This window comes from Lepidochelys kempii, chromosome 10 (assembly GCF_965140265.1).
Source record: "Lepidochelys kempii isolate rLepKem1 chromosome 10, rLepKem1.hap2, whole genome shotgun sequence".
Taxonomy (NCBI): Eukaryota; Metazoa; Chordata; order Testudines; family Cheloniidae; genus Lepidochelys; species Lepidochelys kempii.
Genome location: NC_133265.1, coordinates 20,790,402 through 20,816,124, shown reverse-complemented (window position 1 = coordinate 20,816,124; position 25,723 = coordinate 20,790,402). Strand labels below are relative to the sequence as shown.

The following is a 25,723-nucleotide window of genomic DNA, read 5'->3' as shown; positions in this document are numbered from 1 at the left end:
GTGTGTTTCTACTAAAAAAAGGGGGGGGCGGTTTCCCCACAATTTGAAGTCTTGTGATTTGCTTTGGATCTACAGAGAGAAAAACAGTTTATCCCAATTTTAAAAATAGGTAATATTCTCAATATTTACATGTTTGGCTGGAGAAAAAGCTTTTTAATATCTAGTTGTTCCAAACAGTATTTAAGGTAAACAGGATATTTTCAATATGTCACATTTCAAATATTTTTTTGTAAAACCATGTATATTTTAGACACCACACTGATGTGCAACTTTAAAAAAAAAACAGATTATTCAGAGTGCCACCAAAGCTAGATTTTTTTAAAAAACATCTGATGTCAGAACAACTGGGTATCTGCCATTCCTTCTTTAAGCTAGAGATGGTATGTATCATTGATGTTTTAAAGACGCGTCACAGTTGAAATCATTTGTATTTATTTCATAAAATACCACACTGGAAATGTAGGAGAATACTTACACACTATCCTAACATTTTAACATCTGCCAGAAAGCCAAAGTAGGTGGTTTATTATTTCACATTTATATTGAGGTAGCACCTACAGGCCAACCAAAATAGGACCCCATTATGGCAGGTGCTGTACAAACATACAGTAAATGACACTCCCTTCTCCTATTTGGGGCTTTGTAAAATGCAAAACATTTTTCCAGTTTTTCTAGTTTGGACTTTAAAATGTCTTATCTTCTTTTATCATTTTAGTGATAGGAAGGTGCTATACTGACAGCCCTGGAGGCAAAATTCTCTGGACAGATACACACTAGAAATATCTATACAAACCTTCCATCAATCCTGACCTGAAGTAGTCTTTTCTAGTGGCAAGGAATCTCTTCTGCCTATTCATTCAATATCCCCTTTGCTGAGATCGCTATCAATCATGGCAGTTAGGGACAACTGTGAGAGTGAATTTAATGTAAATACCTGCCCACTAACAACATTAGCAATTTAACAACTTTGTGTCGGTTCCAAACTGGGTAGTAGTCAAGCTGAAGAGCTAGAGATGAAAGGCTCCATGTACCATTAATCATCTCTTGAGACATATACATTTGGTATCAGACTTGCAAGAGGACAGACAAGCCAATCAGAACCCCCTCTGTTTGCTGAGTCAGAGGTTTACAATTTGGTAGTCCAAAGGGATGCAGATGTACTGGACTGTGGTAATAAGCAGGGAGAGGGAGAAATAATTAAAAGCATGGGTGCAGGGAGACCATACATTGAGGACTGCATGAATGGGATCAGGAATTTGTGGCAACTCTGCCATTTGGGTGGAAATCAGTTGATTGCACATGTCAATCACCTACAATTTCCCCAGCTCGTCCTGATCACAGATGCATAACCAGGATTACAATCCTAACTGGAGAAATCCCTTCACAGGCAGGTGAGGGATTAAATGAAGCAGATGGAAAAGCTCTGCTAAACAACAGTTGGTATATACAGAGAATGAAAGGAGAAGACTTACCTTCAAAACCCTGAAGGTAATTGCAAGGCCCAGGCAGTTGGCATATAAATGGAGTGGAAAGGGGAACGTGACCATTTTCGCAGGTGAGAACATCTTGGAGGATGGTCCAGTTCTTGGATGTGAATGGGCAGCAGGGCAGGGAAGAGAGAATTAAGAATGGAGTCCTCCCTATGGATGTAGGCCACAAGCCCAGAAAGGGATTGCTTCAGAGACCCAATAAGCAAGATAACAATTAGGTTTTCCAAAGATAACCTGTTCTATATGCTTTCACATATTTAACAAAGTTACAGCCTGTTGCTTTTTTTTTTTTTTTTTTTTTTGCATAGTGTATTGTCAGTGTGTCCTTCTCAATGTGCCAGAAGCAATACTTCCAACAAGCACATATGGTTCCTTACATCATTTGATAACAGCACCCCGACTATGTAATTCGGCATGGTAAACTAGCTGAGTCACTGAGATCCAGTAAGAGCTCTTTATCAGAAGAAACTTGGCAAATGAGTTTGTGTTATTTAAACTATCAAAATTGCTGAAGAAGTTTTGGTCATTAAGAAGCCATATACACACAAATGAATAACAATCTCATTTCATTAGTACTGAGAATGCAATGTGAGTTGCATCCCTCATGAGTAAAACTATTTTTAAAATGTGCTAGCTTGTCTTTCATGCTACATTATTTCCAACTGATCTTAATGTGTCTCAGTCTCTTAAAATTTGCCTGTCAATTTTTATTATTCAGAACAGATGCTTGTCTAACTGAACAGTTTTAGTAAACTAATAAACTTAAACCCTGTTAAGAGACGGAATTCACTTCAGCAATTTAAATTAATGGATGCTGGCCATGATCCACAATGAAATCCCCTGAGCAGACACAGAATGACCTTTCATCCTGTCCGCCACTGCAACGAATAACCACTCTGACTTTGCAAAATGGCTTAGTCCTGTCAATGTACAAGGCAAGTGCCCTCCTGACATCCAGAGTGTGCAATCTGTGCTCCTTTTCCAATTTATGAGGCTTCGGAAAGAAGACTGGTAAGTATATGTCTTGGCTGGTATGAAACTGTGAAACTACCTTCAGCAGGAACACTGGGTGCGGCTGCAGTTGAACTTTGTCCTTGTAGAACACCGTATAGATTGGTTCTGAAGTTAGCGCCCTGATCTCAGAGACCCTACAGGCAGACAGTATTGAGACCAGGAAAGAAACTTTCCAGGAGAGGAGGAAAAGGGAGCAGTAAGCCAGAGGCTGAAAGGGAGGACCCATGAGCTGTGACAGCACGAGGTTCAGGTCCCAAATAGGGACGGGATCCCTCACGTGCAAGTAGAGGTGCTCCAGATCTTTCAAAAACAGGACCATCATGTCGTGAGTGAAGACTGATCTGCCCTAGAGAGGAGGGTGAAAGGCCAAAATAATGGCAAAGTGGATTTTGACTGATGACAAGGCCAACCCTTGGAGCTTGAGGTGCAGAAGATAGTCCAGGATCGCCTGCAGCGAGGCCTGCTCAGCCTGGATACCCCAGTCCGAGGTCCAGCATATGAACCTCTTCCACTTGGCCAGGTAGGTTGCTCTGGTGGAGGCCTTGTAGCTACCCAACAAGACCTGTTGGATATGGGCCAAGCATTCACGTTCTTCCGCATTTAGCCATGCAGAAGTCATGTTGTGAAGTGCAACACCGACAGGTTCAGATGCAGAAGACTACCATGGTTCTGGGACAGCAGATCTGGCCAGGGAGGCAGCTGAAGCGGGGCAGCTACCGAAAGGTCCATCAGTGTGCAGAACCAGTGCTGCCAAGGCCACGCAGGGGCTATCAGGATCACCTTTGCCTTGTCCTGTTTGATCTTCATAAGGATGTTGGGGATTAATGGCACCCGTGGGAAGGCGTACATCAGAACCCCTGACCACAGGGGCAGAAAGGCATTTTCCCAGAACGAGCAGAACACGTGGTATTTCCTGTTCTGATGAGACACGAACAGAGTCCCCCAGCTCCGGAAGATCAAACTGACCACCTCCGGATGGAGCGACCACTCATGGTGAGACGAGAAGGTCCTGCTGAGGTGATCTGCCAAACCTTTCCTGGCCCCGGGCAGATGCGTGGCTATCAGATGGGACAATGTGCTGCGCACAGAAGTCCCAAAGCGGGAGAGCTTCTTGGCAAAGAGCTGATAACCTGGCTGCACCCTGCTTTTTGATGTAAAAAATCACAGTGGTATTCAGTGTCAGAACCTGCACCACCTTGCCCTTCAGGTGGGGCAGGAAATCTGGCAGGCCAGGCAACCCGCTTTGAGTTCCCTGATGTTTACTTGGAGGGACAGATCATCCCATGATCAGCAGCCTTGCATGCTGAGCTCACTTAGGTGGGGTCCCCAGCCCAGATCTGAGGCATCGGAAACCAGGGTCAGCGACGGGGATCAGGCCATGAAGGGAACTCCCTCCATCTTCAATTCGGGGCTCAACCACCAATCCAGGGACAATCGGATGTGAACCAGCACTCTGACTACCCAGTCTAGATAGTGTCTGTTGGAGATGTAGACCGACGCTAACCATGCTTGCAGTGGCTTGAGATAGAGCCGGGCATGCCAGACCACGTATGCACATGCAGTCACATGGCCTAACAACCAGAGGCAGGTGTGGGCAGTGGTAAGCAGGTAGTTTTTCACATAGGAGATCAGGCCCTGGAAATGCACCTCTGAAAGGAAGGCTCTGGCTCATGTGGACCAATTCCAGAGATTGACTGCTTCTGCGCATAAAGCAGTAGATCTCATGCCTCGAGAACTACCTCAGTGAACTCTATTGTTGCAGTGGCCTTAAAGTCGATTTCTTTTCACTTATCAACAGGCAGGTCGTGGCAGGTGGAACAAATCAGATCAAGGCTCCCCTGCATCTGTTCCCAAAATCTGTCCTTGATGAGCCAATCGTCGAGATGCCGGTAGACTTGAACCCCTCAACACCTCAGGTAAATGGCCACTGGCACCATACATTTTGTGAACACCAAGGGGCAGTGCCGTGAACTGGAAACGGCGCCTGCCCACCATAAAATGGAGGAATTGTCTGTTATATTGGAAAATAGAAATATGGAAAATAAGCATCCTTCAGATCAAGGGTGGCGTACCAGTCTTCCAGATTCAGGGAGGGGATGATGGAAGCCAGAGAGACCAAGCAGAACATCAACTTTTCGAGAGACTTGTTGAGGCACCGAAGGTCCAGAATGAGTTTTCAGACACCTTTTACTTTAGGGATTAGGAAATAATGGGAGTAGAACCCTTTTCCGTTCATGTCCTGAAGGACCTCCTCCACAGCCCCCAGCTGTATGAGGTTCTTGACCTCTTAAACGAGGAGTTGTGTGTGAGAAGGGTCCATGAAGAGAGACAGGGAAGGGGGGTGGAGGGGCAACCAAGAATTACAGGTTGTAGCCCCGAGTTAAATCTCTAGCACCCAACAGTCCAAGGTGACCCGCAACTAGGCCAAATGGTAGGGATGAAGACAGTTGAGGGAAGAACGAGGCGGATCCGGGAAGTTCATTAGAGCGTCGCTCTTGAGTGCACCCTCCAAATGAGTGCTTCTGGCCCTGGTTGTGCAGGGGAGCAGGAGACAAAGGGCGGCGACGACTAAAACTCGTGTCTCTATCCCTTTTCCTTGTGGGCCCCTGTCGAGGTTGTCAAGGCCTTGGCGGCAGCCGGAACTGCTTCCTCATCGACTGCGATTTATTTAGAGCCAGTGAGCGAAGGGTAGCCTGACTGTCCCTCAGTCTGTGCAGCCCCGCATCGGTCTGCTCTGCAAAGAGACCATTCCCATCAAAGGGAAGATCCTGGAACAAGGTGTACATTACCCGGCACAGGCCACTGGTCTGAAGCCAGGAACTGTGCGTCATGACAATAGCTGACAGGACCACCCTAGTTGCCAAATCAGCCACCTCTCCCTGGGTGGCAGTCTTCCCATCAAAGACTGCTTGCTAACTCTCCCCTGCCTAAGGATTAGAGCTCATAGACTGCTCATTAGCTCAGCCCTGCCTAAGGGCTAGAGCAGAGAGACTACTCATTAGCCCAGCCCTGTCTGAGGGCCTAGGTCCTATTGACTGTTTGGGGCTCCACCCTATTACAAAGGCCGGGATGAGAACGCCTACTCTGCTAATTCCCTTGACACTAGGCCCTGATCCCGGTGATATAGTGAGGTGCTGTGGCACTCACTGACAACTGCAACACCATTACAGGACTCAACAGGAAGACTCAAATGTTAGCTCAATAGACTACATAACCCCACCAATAAATCCCAACAATATTTCAAAAACACCCTTTCTCACTACCCTCCTTCAGCCAGCACAAACCTCAGATCAACCTTCTCTTAGGTAGGGACCGTCGAATCGTGGAAGTCAACGAATGGCTACGCAGGTGGTGTCGGAGAGAAGGCTTTGGATTCTTTGACCATGGGATGGTGTTCCTTGAAGGAGGAGTGCTGGGCAGAGATGGGCTCCATCTTACGAAGAGAGGGAAGAGCATCTTTGCCAGCAGGCTGGCTAACCTAGTGAGGAGGGCTTTAAACTAGGTTCACCGGGGGAAGGAGACCAAAGCCCTGAGGTAAGTGGGAAAGCGGGATACCGGGAGGAAGCACAGGCAGGAATGTCTGTGAGGGGAGGGCTCCTGCCTCATACTGGGAATGAGGGGCGATCAACAGGTTATCTCAAGTGCTTATATACAAATGCACAAAGCCTTGGAAACAAGCAGGGAGAACTGGAGGTCCTGGTGATGTCAAGGAACTATGACGTGATCGGAATAACAGAGACTTGGTGGGATAACTCACATGACTGGAGTACTGTCATGGATGGTTATAAACTGTTCAGGAAGGACAGGCAGGGCAGAAAAGGTGGGGGAGTAGCACTGTATGTAAGGGAGCAGTATGACTGCTCAGAGCTCTGGTACAAAACTGCAGAAAAACCTGAGTGTCTCTGGATTAAGTTTAGAAGTGTGTGCAACAAGAGTGATGTAGTGGTGGGAGTCTGCTATAGACCACCGGACCAGGGGGATGAGGTAGATGAGGCTTTCTTCCGGCAGCTCACAGAAGCTACTAGATCGTATGCCCTGATTCTCATGGGTGACTTTAATTTTCCTGATTTCTGCTGGGAGAGCAATACAGCGGTGCATAGACAATCCAGGAAGTTTTTGGAAAGCGTAGGGGACAATTTCCTGGCGCAAGTGCTAGAGGAGCCAACTGGGGGGGGGGGGCGCTTTTCTTGACCTGCTGCTCACAAACCGGGTAGAATTAGTGGGGGAAGCAAAAGTGGATGGGAATCTGGGAGGCAGTGACCATGAGTTGGTTGAGTTCAGGATCCTGACGCAGGGAAGAAAGGTAAGCAGCAGGATACGGACCCTGGACTTCAGGAAAGCAGACTTCGACTCCCTCAGGGAACGGATGGCCAGGATCCCCTGGGGGACTAACTTGAAGGGGAAAGGAGTCCAGGAGAGCTGGCTGTATTTCAAGGAATCCCTGTTAAGGTTACAGGGACAAACCATCCCAATGAGTCGAAAGAATAGTAAATATGGCAGGCGACCAGCTTGGCTTAATGGTGAAATCCTAGCGGATCTTAAACATAAAAAAGAAGCTTACAAGAAATGGAAGATTGGACATATGACCGGGGAAGAGTATAAAAATATTGCTCGGGCATGTAGGAATGATATCAGGAGGGCCAAATCGCACCTGGAGCTGCAGCTAGCAAGAGATGTTAAGAGTAACAAGAAGGGTTTCTTCAGGTATGTTGGCAACAAGAAGAAAGCCAAGGAAAGTGTGGGCCCCTTACTGAATGAGGGAGGCAACCTAGTGACAGAGGATGTGGAAAAAGCTAATGTACTCAATGCTTTTTTGCCTCTGTTTTCACTAACAAGGTCAGCTCCCAGACTGCTGCGCTGGGCATCACAAAATGGGGAAGAGATGCCAGCCCTCTGTGGAGATAGAGGTGGTTAGGGACTATTCAGAAAAGCTGGATGTGCACAAGTCCATGGGGCCGGACGAGTTGCATCCGAGAGTGCTGAAGGACTTGGCGGCTGTGATTGCAGAGCCATTGGCCATGATCTTTGAAAACTCGTGGCGAACTGGGGAAGTCCCGGATGACTGGAAAAAGGCTAATGTAGTGCCAATCTTTAAAAAAGGGAAGAAGGAGGATCCTGGGAACTACAGGCCAGTCAGCCTCACCTCAGTCCCTGGAAAAATCATTGAGCAGGTCCTCAAAGAATCAATCCTGAAGCACTTGCATGAGAGGAAAGTGATCAGGAACAGCCAGCATGGATTCACCAAGGGAAGGTCATGCCTGACTAATCTAATCGCCTTTTATGATGAGATTACTGGTTCTGTGGATGAAGGGAAAGCAGTGGATGTATTGTTTCTTGACTTTAGCAAAGCTTTTGACACGGTCTCCCACAGTATTCTTGTCAGCAAGTTAAGGAAGTATGGGCTGGATGAATGCACTATAAGGTGGGTAGAAAGCTGGCTAGATTGTTGGGCTCAACGGGTAGTGATCAATGGCTCCATGTCTAGTTGGCAGCCGGTATCAAGTGGAGTGCCCCAAGGGTCGGTCCTGGGGCCGGTTTTGTTCAATATCTTCATAAATGATCTGGAGGATGGTGTGGATTGCACTCTCAGCAAATTTGCGGATGATACTAAACTGGGAGGAGTGGTAGATACGCTGGAGGGGAGGGATAGGATACAGAAGGACCTAGACAAATTGGAGGATTGGGCCAAAAGAAATCTGATGAGGTTCAATAAGGATAAGTGCAGGGTCCTGCACTTAGGACGGAAGAACCCAATGCACAGCTACAGACTAGGGACCGAATGGCTAGGCAGCAGTTCTGCGGAAAAGGACCTAGGGGTGACAGTGGACGAGAAGCTGGATATGAGTCAGCAGTGTGCCCTTGTTGCCAAGAAGGCCAATGGCATTTTGGGATGTGTAAGTAGGGGCATAGCGAGCAGATCGAGGGACGTGATCGTTCCCCTCTATTCGACATTGGTGAGGCCTCATCTGGAGTACTGTGTCCAGTTTTGGGCCCCACACTACAAGAAGGATGTGGATAAATTGGAGAGAGTCCAGCGAAGGGCAACAAAAATGATTAGGGGTCTGGAACACATGACTTATGAGGAGAGGCTGAGGGAGCTGGGATTGTTTAGCCTGCAGAAGAGAAGAATGAGGGGGGATTTGATAACTGCTTTCAACTACCTGAAAGGGGGTTCCAAAGAGGATGGCTCTAGACTGTTCTCAATGGTAGCAGATGACAGAACGAGGAGTAATGGTCTCAAGTTGCAGTGGGGGAGGTTTAGATCGGATATTAGGAAAAACTTTTTCACTAAGAGGGTGGTGAAACACTGGAATGCGTTACCTAGGGAGGTGGTAGAATCTCCTTCCTTAGAGGTTTTTAAGGTCAGGCTTGACAAAGCCCTGGCTGGGATGATTTAACTGGGAATTGGTCCTGCTTCAAGCAGGGGGTTGGACTAGATGACCTTCTGGGGTCCCTTCCAACCCTGATATTCTATGATTCTATGATTCTCTTCCAAACGTGAAAGTCCAAAGGAAAGCAATAGCTGAGGGAAAACATAAAAGCAGCAGGAACTGCCACCCACCCATGGCTCTCAGAAGCAACCTAGGCAAGCATCTCAAAACAGCCTTGGCAGCAGCTCAAAAACAGAAAACAACAATGTACAGCATCCTCAAAGCTCTTGCAGACATCCCACCTCAGCAGCACTTATGCTGACAAAATGATCCTCCTCAGTAACTTTCTCTAAAATTGTTTTGAAGGAAACAAATCCCACTCAGTTTTTTATTCACCACAGATTTCATCAATACAATGTGCAGATCTGAAAGGTAGGAGCTACACAATTCATGATGCTTAGAGTCTGAGATGTTTAGAATGCTCAAATGCCTGGAAAGTCTAAAGGTCTGTCCTCCAATGTGTATTTGGGATGCAGGCGCAAGGAAAATTGCTTTGTGGAAAATTGTGAAAGGTGTGTCTGTCAGCATAGCTCCGAGTTCACCAATCCTTCTTGCAGAAGCGATAGCAACACAGGTGACTTTCATGGAAAGGAGGGAAATAGAGCATGATGGCAACAGTTCAAAGCGTGGTTTCATATGGCTAGAACTAGGTTCAGATCCCACTGAGGTCTGATAGGTTGGACAGGTGGGACGTTTCTGAGGAGGCCCAAAACCTAGCAGTTAGCGGGTATGTAAAGAAAGAGTGATCTTCCATAGGAGGGTGGAATGCGCTGTCGCCAAGTGGACTTTCAGAGAGTTGAAGGCGAGACATTCAGGGACAGAATGCAGCCCAAGAGGAAGGGGATCCCCACTGATTCTGGTGGAACTCTCTTTTGTTGGGCCCAGGCGGCAAAGTGTTTCCACATGGCCTGGTAATAGTGCCTGAGGGATTCCTTCCTGCTGCTGGAGAAGATGGCATGGCTGAAGAACAGGTCCGTTATAAGGCAGATGTCCATCCAAATACCACACACTGAGGTGGAGTGCCTGTGGACTGGGACGTCTGATCTCGCTGTTGCACTGTGTCAGCAGATTGGGGAAGGTGGGACAGGAATTGGTGGATGGGCTAACATGTGAAGGAGACTGGGAAACCAGAACTGTCTCGGCCAGCAGGGGGCAATCAGAATGACCACCGTTCTGTCTTGTTGGATCTTGTGGATTACCCAAGGGTAGGAGAATAATTGGGAGGGAAGGCATAGTTGATTTGATCTGATCAGCAGAGCAGGTATAGGTTGCCCTGAGACTGGTGGCCAAGACCTTCCCTGGAGCAGTAGAGGATGCATTTGCTGTTTATATGCAAGGCGAAGATTTCTTTGGAATCCCCCATCAGGTGAAAATGTTGTGTACTATCGAATTGTGAAGGTCCCACTTGTGGTCGATCACAAAATCTCTGCTGACTGAAGCTGTGAGCACATTCTGTGTCCCGGAAAGATAGGCTGCGGACAAAAGTATCTGGTCTCACAAAACTGGGTGATTGGGCAACAAAATGGCCCATGAAATTCAATGTTGATAAACGCAAAGTAATGCACACTGAAAAACATAATCCCAACTATACATATAAAATGATGGGGTCTAAATTAGCTGTTACCTCTCAAGAAAGAGATCTTGGGAGTCATTGTGGATAATTTTCTGAAAACATCCACTCAAGTAAGTGTCAAAATGTTGGGAATCATTAAGAAAGGGATAAATAATATGATAAAAAAAATCATATTGCCTCTATATAATTCCCTGGTATGCCCACGTCTTGAATACTGTGTCCAGATGTGGTCGTCCCATCTCAAAAAAAATGTATTGGAATTGGAAAATGTTAAGAAAAGAGCAACAAAAATGATTAGGGGTATGGAATGGCTGCCATATGAGTAGAGATTAATAAAACTTGACTTTTCAGCTTGGAAAAGAGACGACTAAGCTGGGATATGATAGAGGTCTATAAAATCACTACTGGTATGGAGAAAGTAAACAAGGAAATTTTATTTACTTCTTCTCCTAAACAAGGACTAGGCGGTCACCAAATGAAATTAATGGGCAGCAAGTTTAAAATAAACAAAAGGAAGTATTTCATCTCAGAATGCACAGTCAACCTGTAGAACTCTTTGCCAGAGGATTTTGAAGTCAAAGTCTATAACAGGGTTCAAAAAAGAACTAGATAAATGCATGGAGGATACGTCCATTAGGATGGGCAGTAATGGTGTCCCTAGCCTCTGATTGCCAGAAGCTGGGAATGGGTGACAGGGAATGGATCACTTGATGATTACCTGTCCTGTTCATTCCCTCTGGGGCACCTGGCATTGGCCATTATTGCAAGACAGGATACTAGATTAGATGGAGCTTTGGTCTGACCCAGTATGGCTGTTCTTGTGTTCTTATAGTGAGTGATGCACCAATTCCAGAGATTGACTGCTTCTGCGCATAAAGCAGTAGATCTCATGCCCCTGTTTGTTAATGTAGAAAATAGGGGTGGTGTATTCTGTCATGATGAGAACAAGATGGGAATGGATGAATGGAAGAAAGGATCGGCATACTTTCCTTACAGCTCAGAGTTCCAGGATATTGATGTGCATCCTGGATTCTCAAGGAGACCACATTCCCTGTGTCACATAATCATCCATGTGTTTTTCCCAGCCTACAAGGGATGTGTAGGTGATGATCATCTTGTCTGGAAAGCGGGGAACCCCTAAGCAAATGTAACATGGATCTGTCCACCACTGAAGGGATGACAGCACTCTGTCAGGGACCATCCATAAGGTCCATGGGGTGATATTTTGGTGAGTAAACTGTCTGGAGTCACTTCTGGAGGCAGTGAAGGTGGAGTCAAGCAAAGGCAGTCATGTATGTACATGAAGGCATGTGGCCAAGAAGGCAAGTCCTGGCCGGTACATAAGGATTGTTGATAATGAGAATTATAATTTCTCCCATTGCCTGGAACCTGTTCCTTGGTTGGCAGGCCCATGCTGTGCCTGAACTGATGGTGGCTCCTATCAAATCCAGGGATTGTGTGGGGTCTAGGATCGATTTTTCAACACTGATGCTGACTCTGAGGAACGAAAGGAGGAGGAATAACATGGAGTTTGAAACTTGGGCTTCGTGCCTGGACCGTGCAACCTAGGAGCCAGACGTCGAGATACGGAAACACCAGGACCACAAAACGTCTGATATAAGCTACTTTGGTGAAGACTCTGGAAGCAGTGGCTATTTTGAAGGGGAGTACCCTGTATTGGAAATGGTAGGTGCTGACTATGAATCGCAAGAAGCATCTGTTGGTCAGATGGATATTGATGTGAAAATAGGTATCCTACATATCAAGAGCAATAAATCACGTCTTTTTCTATGGATGGGATAATAGCTGCCAACTTGAATTTGTGGACGAGGGGATTGAGATGATGGAGGTCGAAGACTGGTCTCCTTCTTATGTATGAGGAAGTAAGTCAAATAGAACCACATTCCTTGATATTCTGTGGGAACGCATTCTACCACTTCCCACTGTAGCAAGAATTCACTTCTTGGGTCAGAATGCTGTCATGAGAGTGGTCCCTGAGAAGGGATATGGAGGGGGGTTTTAGAGGAGGTAGCACGACAAATTAGATCGGATAGCCATGGTGAATGATGTTGAGCAACCATTTGTCCCAAACTTGGGAAAAGAGTGCTAAATGATCCCAAAAGGGGGAAGAGTGCTCATGAGGTGGTTGGCAACATGACTGGCTGCCCTCAAGGGAGTTGGAAAAAGAAAGGAGGGTTAGATAGTCAGGAGGAAGAAACCAGTAACAGAGCATTCTGGAGTTTGGGAGTGGAAATATAGCATTATAATGCGGAGTGGAGATAGACTATATAGCAAGAGTATTCAAAGAATTGGGAGCTGAGGAACCGTAGCTGGGGAGGGAGGCAGAATTCAGAGATTGTGTAGGAAGACGTGGCAAGTACAGCCCAGCAGTTGCTGCATATGACTGCACCACAACTAAGGTGGGGCAGAGTTTTTCTGGGGCTTACTCAGGAAGGACAGTTCTGCTTTAAGGTAGGGGATCGGGGGGGGGGGGGAGGAAGGAGGTCAGCTTTGCAGCAATGCTGTAAAAAAGGTGCTTGGTGGTCAGCTTTGCAGCAATGACTCACCCCCACAGGAATGTGAGGTCCGAAGGGCATAAAGGTATGAAACTGGGTGGGGCAAGTCTCTTTGTTCCAGGCAGCGCAGAAGCCAGCACCCACCCCCCGTCCCCTAGTGGAGGCGAATGGCAGGCTGGGTTAGGACCTGCTGTGGGCATTACGCTAGTTGCTCCTTTTAAAGGGGGGCTCAGAAGGAATTTTTCCCACACCACCTGAAGTGGCTTTGGTGGAGTGAGGTTTTTTCGCCCTCCCCATAGTAGGTGTGAAGGAAGACCTTTTCTGGTGAGAAGAAAAGGTGATAGGCCATATGTCGCAACTTATTTTGTAAGGTTGGGCGGATGTTCAGTGCAGGTACTCCATAGGGAAGGCAGCCACTGACCAGATAAATGGCCTGGTAAAGGACTTAAAAGAAGGTACTGGATAAAGGAACAGAATGGGGGAGGGGGTTGAGGACTTCTCTGATTGGTACAGCAGGGAGCCAACCTCCTTCCGCCTTTTCCCCCCCACCGCCAGTTCTCACAGCCCACCTTAACCCTTTTACGAGGGTGGTGGATGGTAAGGTCCAAGCCATGGGTCGGCTGGGGGACCTGGATGGAAAAAGGGGGGCTGGTGGAAGCCCTGGAGAATTGATCTGAATAAACATGGATATGCCTGCACTGTACACTTTATCTGCCAGGTAGTCCCAGACATCTATATAATAAAGTTGCAGCCAGATTAAAATACATAACAAGTGTCTCTTGTCCTCCTTGCGGTGTACTCAGACAATGTGAAGGTGAAGCTCTGGAACTTCCTACAGATTGTGTTTGTCTCATTTCTATTTTCCTTTTTATCCTGCCCTTTTTTGTTTGAGAAACTCAACACACTGTCTCTAATGCCTTAGCATCTTTTATTTCAATTGCCTAGTATATAACATAATTATTTATATTTATCAGTCCATGCCTGAAATACTTTGCCTTTATATTCTTTCCAAAAGTCTTTATCTTATGTTTGAAAAATTGAATTGCCCTAGGAATGTTATAAAGCATTTTCAGAATACATTGACTATAGATGTCTGAACATTTATAGGTAATACATGTAACCTGCTACTTGAAAACCTGCCAATTATATTTACTCTAGATCTATTGTGCCAACTTTTCAGTATAAAAAATTCAGATTAGTAATAAAGATAAAGGACAATTTATAAGTTCTTGGTTCAAATGCCAATTTAATTTTACCATTCTTTTTCAATTTCTGGTAACGAATTCTGCTAAAGACGAGATAAACAACAAAGAAAGAGACTAGAGGTCATGAGTTATTGACAGATGTATTATTAACCACATTAATCTTTATAAAACAAGTTCCATTTTATTTTAAGTGACCTTTACCAATGGGAAACACTTCTAAAACTATTACGCTGTGGTATATTTTGAAAATTAGAGAATAAGCAAGCTGTGAAATACACAAACACACTTACTGGCCCTCTCAAATCAATGAGTTCCTGTCTCATTTGGGATACAAGAGCTTCTTTAGCCATCAAAGCACGGTGTAGTCGCTCATTGAATTCTATAAGCTCCCCATGCATTTCTGCCACCTGAAAGACATACAACCAAAATGTAAGATAGAAGAGAACAAATCTCCTAAGATGAAGACATTTCTCGCTGTATTGAGAAGATCAACAATATAGTTTCATATCCATGTATACAGTTCCTGTAAAACCCAAAATAAGTATTTCCTAATTAATGCATAGTATTGTTAATGCAGTAGTTTGGACAGTAACATTAATGACGCAGACAGACAAATGCTGTTACAACACATAAAAATCTTGGTCTGACTCATACCAGGTTACCTTGCAATTATAATGCAGATACTGAGATCTACTTTGATCACACAACATTTCAGTTCAAACTTTATATCCTGTATCTGAGAAAGGTGGGTGACAAGTGACCAACAGCATAGTAATTCACATGATACAGCTCTGTAGAGGCCCTCTTTACCAGGATTGGGCTGCCAGCACCCACCCACGAACTTGGAATAGCAACTGGGTTCCCTTTTGATCGGCTGTGGGCATTACACTAGTTGCCCTTTTACTTGGGAGACTGGAAAGGAATGTTTCCATCGCTGCCAACCTGTCAAAGCGGAGTGGGTTTTTTTACACTTCCCCACAGGGGGTGGGAGGCAGGCTATGTCACAACTTAATATATAAAACTTACAGTGGATATCCAGTGCAGGTACATTATAGAAGATATACTGTTATTGGACAAAATAGATTGGAAAAGGATTTCAAGGAAAGCATCTCTTAAGGCAACTGAGTAAGAGGGTTTGGGGCTCCTACGTCTGGAAAAGCAGGGAGACAATCCGCTCCTTCCCTCACTGTACAATTGTTGCTGGATACTCCCAGATATTATTGTAGCCTAATTAAACTACATCCATGGCCTCCTCTCTTTCTTCTGGTGCGGACAAAGAGTTGGGCTAAGGTCAGTTCTTAGTTTACTCTGTCACCAATGTGCAAACAATTGTGGGAACCTCAGCAAATTGTGAATTATTAAATGGTCACAAAGACTGAACTAACCACTCGCTCTCTTAGTTTTGGTGCTATGGGACGAACTTTAAAATTACCAGAAAATGCAAAAGCGAAGGTTCTCATACTAATGTTAACTCAGTAGAACATACATAGGAACTTCTATCGTTGCTTGTGTGGTTAAATAAGAAGTTCGACACTTAACATTCTTAATTTTAAATTATAGATAACAAAATATGAAAAACTTGTAATATGGTTGAGTTGACACTTCAGTTTTGAACTTTCTGACTTTTTAAACTAGGAAACCTTAACACTGTATTAATATATTTTGTGCACTTAATTGTATATTAGTTGTTTGCTTGTTGTGTGCAATTTTAATTCATTGCCCTTGTTTCTGTATTCACTACTTTTCTGTTCTACTTAATCCTATTAGAGGTGCTCACTCCTCAGCCTCATTTGATTTAATAGAGACTTCCTAATTAATTACTCTATTCTGGCTTCTTTTGATAAGATCAAAACATTAACACTTCCAACATTAAGACTTAACAACTATGGCATTATGTTTTGATATCCCAACTGTTCACTGAACATCGATCTTGATGAAGGCTGTTTAACTTCAAACACTTGCTAGTAAATTAGTAAGCTTATTTTAGTCAAAATAAAAGATACTTAAAAACACAATTTCTGCATCTTATCTAAAGCCAGGTCTATACTACAGACCTGTATCGGTATAGCTACATCACTCAGGGGGTGTGAAAAATCCACACCCCTGAGCGACATTGTTATACCGACCTAACACCCTATATAGACTGTGCTAGGTCAACAGGAGAGCCAATGCAGTGTTTTAAGTGTAGACCTGCTCTCATACATAGTAGTCTCTGATTAGGCACAAGTGATGTTAAAATGTCTACTTCTTCACAAGTGACTACTATAGACATCACTAACAAAACTGTTAATATCTACCACTTTAAATAATGAATTAATGCCATTAATTCTGTGCATGTCACCCTGCCATACCTCTACCAATAACTCCATGTCAGGCTGTTTAGTTTGAAATCCACCTCTGTCACAGGTGGCTAAGGGACTATTTCATTTCCTGGTGTTTCTGTTTACAGTTAGAACTTCAGAACAGTCAGTGCTTTGTCTCAAATAAGCTATCTATTTACCTCTTTTCAATATCTACTTTTTTCTCTTACATATTTGTCTGGCTCCTAAGAGGACTGAATACTTCTTTGGAATAGCAATAAATGATCCAGGATAATCCAATTACTTAGAAAAATACTCTTTGTTTCTCCAGAAGGCATATGAAAGAAAAAGGTGAACGAAAATCACACTGACGCATTGATGCATAAAGATCCTCCAAATGCCTCTCAGAGGTACAGGTTTTCAAAGTCTAGTTTTCAAAAGCTGCTTTAACGCTATGCATTTTTAAGGAACACTAATAGCCACTAATATGCAATTAAAACTATACAATCTGATCAACAGAGATCTTAAAACCACATTAATATTTTAAATAAGCAGCATCTGCAATATGTGGTCCTCTATAATTTGACATATTACGTTTCTGTTAAAATCATAGGACTAACACACTTTCATATTAATCCATTAATCAAAGAACCATCTGGAATTACCTGTGGAAATCATAAAACCAAGACTCTGATCTGATCCTATGGAACAGCTTTCCAAAACTGTTAATTACCAATAATGTAATTACCTGCAGCATTTTAAAAAGTGGCATTTTTGCAGTCCTTGACTTGACTAATGCAGAAAGAGGTTGATTTTTAATTTACTGGCTTGTTTATACCCAGCAGAAAAAGGATGCAAGCCCCCCCTCCCCAAATAACAGAGACATGAATATAATGCAGAATCTCACCATCAGATATTTGCCATGCAACAAACACAGAATAAGGGAAGAGGCAGAGTGAAGATAATGGAATGGTGAAGAAAGGACCACAGTTAATATTAGTACTTCAGAGGAAACAGCATGGGATCATAAAAAAGGTCCAGTCCTCCCCTAAAATCCAGAGAGATAATTTCTGATAGCAGCTTGAAGAAGTTTGCTAAACTCTGTATCTTCAAATGAAGTGGGAATTGTGACAGTGTCCATAAAGCTACCCAGTACACAGTATTTCCAATGCTGATATTTTTGCTTTTAATGCCATCTCTCTCTCTTTCTCTCTCTCTCACAAACACACACAACCTTTCTCAACAGACTTCTACTGTTGCGAGATTGGTGATATGCATTAATAGAGCAGGGCAAGACTCAGCTTCTGTCGATTTTGAAAATCCAACCATTTTAACAAGAGCACTTTGGTACGATTTAAGCTAAGGCATCAGCTAGAATGATGGCTAAAGCATTCCTTGGTTTCACTGAATGAGAAAATAAATCTGGAAAGGCTTTATGGTGCAGTATGGACACTGGGGCCCACTATACCAATTCTCCAACAGTTGCCAAAAAGACTAAGAAAAAGAAAATTCTGGGAGAGGTCTGATTAAGCTGTAGTAAACTGTGATTTAATTTAGGGGTGAATCCTGTGAGGTGCTCAGCATTTTGGCACAATCTGGCAAAGAATTTAAAGACATGCTTAACTACAAGCACATGAGTAGTCCTACTAACCTCAACAGAAAGGAAGTGAAGAGGTATTGTAGCTTGAACACAGAAACATAATAATAATAATTTAAAAAGCCACAAGGAGGAAGCAAACATCAAACTGCTGGGTGAAGACAGGTTGTGGCCTTAACAGATCTTTTCTCTCGCTTCTACTGGACAGAACCAATCAAATCAGATTTAATTACAAATTGAAAATTATTGGCAATACAAATAACTCGATTACATGAAATTAAACAAAGCTAGATACACCTATTAGTCCTTTAGAATGCAGAGAGTGTACTTCACATATACTTCACCAGTATGGTGGCACATACATGTACCCACTGTATGAAATGCACTTGATAGTATAAAAGAATTAACAAAAGTGGAATGAATTTACTTCCTGCACTAGATTAACAACTGAACAATCTGTGTAATAGGGAAAACTCTTGGACCAAGTGGGATGAACTAATTAAAAATAAGTCACTAATATACCTTTTATGACAATAAATATACTTACTGGACCCTACTGTTGTATTATCTTACCCAGTATATCTGACATCCATAAGGCTTTTGTTTTTATCTCCAACAGATATCTAAAAGCAATATGTACTTCATCTTCCTCAAACTTGCACTCTAAAGCAAAACTTTAGCAGTGACCTCAGTAGTATCAGGCAGAATAAATTTCAGATGCACAGTGAGATGACCTGATCTGTTGATCTAATTTATATAAAAGAATGAGGTTATTGTTCAGGTTTTTCATTAGAGTGCAAAAGTTTGATGAAGCTGAGATATATATTGATTTTTGGTATCTGTTGGAGAGGGATGTGAAAATATATTATAAATATAACAAAGGTGCAATGCAACAAGTTAATTTTACTGTTGGAAACTTAGCTTTCATATTTCCTGGTTTGTTATGATTTTTAACTGTGCGCACAGATATGTGCATTCAATAACCATATCTCTTCCTCCAAAAAGGGTATATGCATATATACTATACCTAAGATATCATTACTACCCACAAGACATAGCTCAGATAATTAAGATCAGTTGTCTTTGCTTCAGAGATATATAACTTTTCAAATAGGACATTCTATAAATTACTATGAAAGGTCACAGATTTCCAGGGCTGCTGATGGGAAAATAGCAAATTACACAGTCTGTAATAATAGTAAAATGATAAAGACACAACACTCATTAATATAACAGTACTCCATTCAGAAATACTTCCTCTGACATCATTGAGAGTCCTGTCTAAATAAAAAGTGTCAAAGAGGACACTTAGACGGTCTTCTCGTATGAGAAACTTCAAGAAAGAAGTTTGGGATGGGGGAGGAAACTCCACATGAGCTCCCATATATATTATTGGGTTGGGTAACAGGTAGTGAATCCCCAAAGATCTAAGGGAAGCAGCCTTGTGTTTCCACAAAAGCTCCGGCCTCCTGTGGACCTCATCTCCTTGGCCTCTCTCGATTTTGGTCTATTAGTTATTAGTTTGGCCTGAGGAGTTCAATAGGCTATTTTAAGAAAGAGGAATCTACAGATTTTTCTGGAGAGATTAAAAAAAAAGAGTAACATTCTATTCATCTGAGTATGGGATGTAAACAACACATTCTCATGATATCATTGATTTTTTTTTATCTCAACCAAAGGAATGAGAATAAAACATCTGAAAAAAATGAAGATTAATCATTTTCATATATGTACTGTACTGTGACAAATGTTATAAAGCATATACTGTAACTTAAAACACACAAATAAAATTAGATAAACTATACACAGTTACCTCTGGATTCTCAGTGTAGCACTACATTAAACTTTTTTCTTTTTTTAATATTAATGTATTTTTACTTGATCAATAAAAGTGGTAGCAAGAAAGACCTCATTTTTCTCATGTTGTACAACTTAATTTACCTGATTTCATAGTATGTTAGTAATTATCACTCATTATGATAAGCCAAAATGTTACATTAAATCTAATTCAAGTAACTGGGTATGTAATTACTGAAAATGTCCCTGCTGACTTCAATCTTTTCGCCAACAAGAGCGTCTCTCTCATACACTTTGTTACTGATTTGCTCAATATAATTTTTCAGCATCTGTAAAACTAAGATTTGCTAAATCAACAATTAACTAACCCAATTAAGAAATCGTATTATATGATATCATACCACACTAGAATGCTACTTTTACATCTAGCATGCTATTCCTCTGTACCAAATAGAATTTGTAAAGGATAGAAAACATAAAATGATTTAGTTTTGGAAAACATTCTAATATCTTTTTGAAAGAAATAAATGACAGTTCACCTTTTCAATCAATGAGTTTGAAAAGATACTGTGGCAGGGTCAGACTCTGTAGTGTCCCGTTGTGGGCCCATCCTGACACTATTCACTTTGCCTCGGTTCCCCCCCCCCGGAAAGTCTCCCCAGGCAACAGTCTCTCTTGGCACTACCCAGCAAGGTGCTGCTAAACTCAGACAATAGTCCCAAACTCAGCATAAACAAAAGGGTCTTCTGTCCCTCTTACTCTCCGTTCCTTCCTACTCTTCCACAGAATGATGGCTCCCAAGGTTTCCCTCCAATTCCACGAGGAGTCTCCATTGTGCCAGCACCGGTCACCAAAACAAACTGCCCATCTTCAGCTCCTCCCCTCAACTGAGGTCCTTGACTGTTCGTAAGCATTGCAGGTTGTCCTTTCCTAGCTGGGTCTAAGAATTGAACAGGCCATTCTGATGCCTAGCCAATCAGGATCAGCTGGGACGGCAGCTGATCTACCACATGTGAGGCTAGGCAACCTCTTCCGAGTTATTCTAACTGGTGGAGAAACAGGCAATTGACTTATGTTAATTCGTATACCTAAGTACTGGTGATGGACCTACTTCAAAGTCATCCTAATTACCTACTGTAAGCTACGGGACTCCAACTTGTCAAAGAAGGCTTGAAATTGTATAAAAGATCTTTGGGTCCCATCCTTTTTATCTCAGATCTGCTTGAGGTTTCATGCAGCGGAAGCCCGAACATCAGGACTGAGATCCCAGCTCTGACTGGATCGCGCTGAAGATAAATATTGGACTATAACCTATGGACTAAATTCTCAAATAACTCTTTGCAACTACAAAGCTCACCATCTCTGCTATGAATTTAATCTCAAGACTGACTCATATCTGTACGTATATTGATCTTTTAACCCTGCTCTCCCTCTCTTTTCTTTTTTAATAAATTTTAGTTTAGTTAATAAGAATTGGCTGTAAGCGTGTATTTGGGTAAGATTTGGAATATTCATTAACCTGGGAGGTAATGCATCCGATCCTTTGGGATTGGTAGAACCTTTTCTTTTATATGGTGAATAAGATTTTCAATTAATCTTCATCATATCTGACTTGGGTAATTAGGTGGAAGCCTGAGGCTGGGTTACTTTAAGGGAATTGTGTAGTGGACTTCTGAGTAACCAGTAAGGTATAACAGAAGCTTTTTAGTGCTGGCTTGGTAAATCTAAGTATTGAAATATCCACCAGCTTTGGGATTTGTCTGCCCCATTCTTTGCAGTTCACCCTAACTGAGTGACCTCAGCTGGCTCCCACCAGGATCCCAGTCACAGATTGTTTTGGCCATTCACAAAATGTCCCTAGGTGGAGGCAGGTGCTGCTGTCAGCACTCCTCTGGGATGACACACACCAGGTCACATAGTCACATCATAATCTCTTTAAATTTACTTCTTGGAATCAATGTATTGATCTTAAAAGTCCAACAACATGACCTCTAATTCTGCCACAATGAAATACCACAAAAACCTGTATTCTGTTTTGACATAAGCTATCTGAGGCTATTAAGATATACTAAGGGTTTATCTTAAGACTCAATTTGATTGATAGGAAGTACTCCAAGACTATGTTAATATCAAGAAATTCATTGTTGTGCACATATGAATATGATTAAAGGTTTTATTTATTCTGCTTGATAGATTTTTCCATTGTTTAAGTTACTGATATCACTGACATTCACAGTTGCCCAACAAATGGTTTGATATTCTCAGATTACATTTTTACTAACAGGTGGCCTAATTTTTTTTATTCCTAAAAACTAAAATGTGATATATTTCTATCTAGGGTCAACAGACTAATCAGTTTTGAGCAGAAATGTACTCTGGATTTTTTAATTTTAAAAATTGAATCAGGAAATACTGCTCACAACAAATTTGAAGCGGTTTCAACTATACTTGTTTGGTATAGTAGCTCCATAACACTGGGTATGTGCTCTAACTTTGATATCCTTAGCAGATTACATTGGTGCAGAACACTGGAGATGCAAATTAGAAAAAGAGCATCTTCAGCAATCTATGATATGGTCCAAAACTTTGAAAAGTTCATGAAAAGCCAATTTTAAAAGATGCCTATGACTAGCCAAACAGCTCAGTGGTGTACTCCTGGAGAAGTTCTGCACCACTTGCACATGCGCAGACTTTATGTCTCCCTAAAATTTCTTTGCTACCCCACAGAAAAATGACTTTCTGATGGGGAAGCAAAGGAAAGCCACAAGAGCGGTCATATGACTCTCCCCAGCAATATGTTTCGGGTGCCAAAGGTAGCCAGCAGAGAGGTAAATCACTGTGGGGCAGGGGGTGGAACTGGAGAAGACCCAGCTAGTGGCTCCTACCCTGCACTGGACTCAGCTGTTAGTCCTGGCTGCTCTGGGGAGGACAGGACTTCCTCTTCCCCTGCACAGCATCCAGGGCCATGTCAGACCCACCCCCAGATTTCTCCCCCAGCTACAGGAAGCTCTGCAAACTCTCCCCCATTTCCCCACGCTTCCTGCACCCATTGTTCCTCAGCTGGAGGAATAGGGATCACTGTACAGGGAGCTGTTCCCCCATCCACCCAATCCCAATGCATCCAGAGCCCATCATACCCAGACCCTCCCACCGAGCCTCCCTCTCACTCACACACACACACACCCCGACGAGCCCCACTTCCCCTACACCTGGACAACCCTGACAAACCACCCGTACCCAGATCCCCACCCTACTAAACCCCAACCAGCTGCACATGGATCACCACCCCACTGAGCCCCCACACCCAGATCCCCCTGCTGAGCTCTATACCCTCCACACCCAGACCCCCATCCCACTGAACGTCAACCACCTTCATCTGGTCCCCCCTGCAGAGTTCCATTACCACTGCACCCAGAACCCCCCCCAAGCCCCTATGCATCCAGATCCCCCCTGCACCCAGATCTCCCCACACAGAGACCCCCTCCACACTTGAATGCTGCATTTCTGAGCCTGCCTGCCCACACCTGGTGCACCTGTCACAGCGGAGGCAGGACCCTGGGGTGTTTCTGGGACAGGCCCACTTCTTGCGCTGTGTCAGATTGGGTGATCTCCCACCTCTGTGCCACGAGTTGCCTGTGCTCCCCAGTGCCAAGCTGGAGTCTCCATATTTATTTGACAAATAAAATTTGCAGAATTTTGCAGCATTTTAAAATATTGTGTGTAGAATTTTTAATTTTTTTGGTGTAGAATGCTCTTAGGAGTAGTGGTATCACTACTGAATTGATATCAAAGTGATTTCAAATTTAGAAAGTCAAATCACAAAACTTTTTCTCTTACTTTCTAGACCAGTAGAAAGGTTGGAGCAGTCATATTAGCTCCTCAAATGAGGAGGGAGAATCTTGCCTCTTTAATCAATCATTTTCGGCATACACATGAAGTTGGGCTGAAAAAAGTCTTTGTCTCCTCTGCCGGGGAAGAGTCAAAAGAATTATAAAAGAATCCCAAAGGGAGGTGGCCTCCTTGCACATCGAGTGTCACCCAGACCAATCTCTGGCTAAGTCTAAGTATATTCAACTTATGTCCATCACTGGCAATCTTATCACACCACAAAAGCTTTTGTTGCCCACCTGACGACAACATTCCTTGGTACACACACTTCAGAATTCAATGGTCTTCCATTCTATAAACATGTCCATACCAAGAAAGCTGCCAAAATCAAACCAGTGCTGATGGAGGCAGCTGCTCAGTTCAGATTCAGATATCTGAATTTCTGATCTTCTTGTGCCACTTGACATGGAGCAGCTGATGAAGATGACGAGAATTGAAAATATCAACCATCCTCTGCACCCACATTACTATAACCTTGCTTCATTAGATCTGCAGCTTTGTTGCAAGCTTGATGTCACAATGTCCCTACAGATGACACTGAAGGGCATGCAACATGCTGCTACATGCATGCAACAGCTGCTGCTACATAAGTGTTGACATCTCAATGCACTGAATCAAAGGCCTGACCAAACGTCACAAAAAAGTGCTGAGCACCACTTATTAAATTCAGCCATCATCTCAAAAAACTGTCTCAAGGTAAACATCTAGTCCACAGGAAATGACCAGGACTAAAGCCACACTCAGTATCATCCCAGCCTTTGCCATGAAGTGGATTGTTGATTCAAGACACCAGTAAGGAAGCAAAGGCTTTCCCTGGGACCAACAACATAATATATATTGCTACATTTGGCCTTATCACCCTTTTAAACAAAAGCAGAACAATATTCTTCTTTCATCATCAGATGTGATATTAGTTCACTAGATCGTCTTGGCTGAAGGAAGCGTGGCTCTACCATAACTTCCTGCCTCTCTTCAAATGGTAGAGGGACTACAGGAGACAAACAATTGAGGAGCATCTTAAAATGATCTTCCTATTAATGTAACTGATTATTCAGACTCTGGCTTAATATGGTCATCCCAATGCTTTCCCTGCCAAGCTGGTGTCACTTTCTCCTACAACCACCACAAAGTTGAACAGAGGGTGTGGAAAGAGAGCCTGGCAACAGCTTGTTCTAAACTGGTTGCCACAGTTGACACCAGGATTCCCCATCTTTCTTACACAATGACTTGATGACATTCTAAAGGCAAACTCAATCAGCCTTTGCTTTTGACTGATGTGTTTGAAGACTCAAATTGTGGCCCCACTTTTTTCTTAGCTCCAACTGCAGTGAGTGTCTCCTCACTGATCCATGGAGGATGTTTAAAGGGCTGAGTTCCCAATCATGAGCTGGTAGGGGTCATCAATGATGACTTCAAAAACACCATTCCTCGTCAGATGACAGAGGGAGTCAGACTTCCACCTCTAATGCTTCAATAGCCTTAAGCACTGCAGAACACAAAGCCATCTGATAGCTGAATTTTAATGAGAGCTTCTGATTCAACCAGACTAATTTTGGCCTATTAACTGGCTGTCTTCAAAGTTGGAGGCACACTTTTGTCATCAGAAGCCAAAGGTCAATGTCAAGTTCAGAGCCTCTGCAAAATCATACATCCATGACAGTTGACTGCCAACAATTTGGGCTGTACCAGAACTGCTTGTAAATTTTGGGTGACAGAAGGAGGAGTCAGTGATCACTAAGTCATTGGCAGCCACAAATTCCAGCAGTTCCTGGCCATTCCTTTTCTTCTGCCTGATACTTAGCCTCCTGAGCGTGCTTGCCCGGGTGACATTATCCTTTCCTACTTGCACATTAAAGTCGCCCAAGATCATGATAGCATCTCTTCTTGGAGTTTCACTAAGGATTAACTTTAG

At 43.3% G+C, this 25,723-nt stretch overlaps 1 protein-coding gene across 1 annotated transcript in view; it reads right to left on the bottom strand.

The window, feature by feature from the left end:
- The window catches only part of SNX29 (sorting nexin 29), a 451,551-nt gene that overhangs the window by 210,817 nt on the left and 215,011 nt on the right, over positions 1-25,723 (bottom strand). Inside the window, 1 exon segment of the mRNA XM_073362374.1 lies at positions 14,520-14,636. Within this exon segment, the coding sequence (XP_073218475.1) occupies positions 14,520-14,636 (117 nt within the window).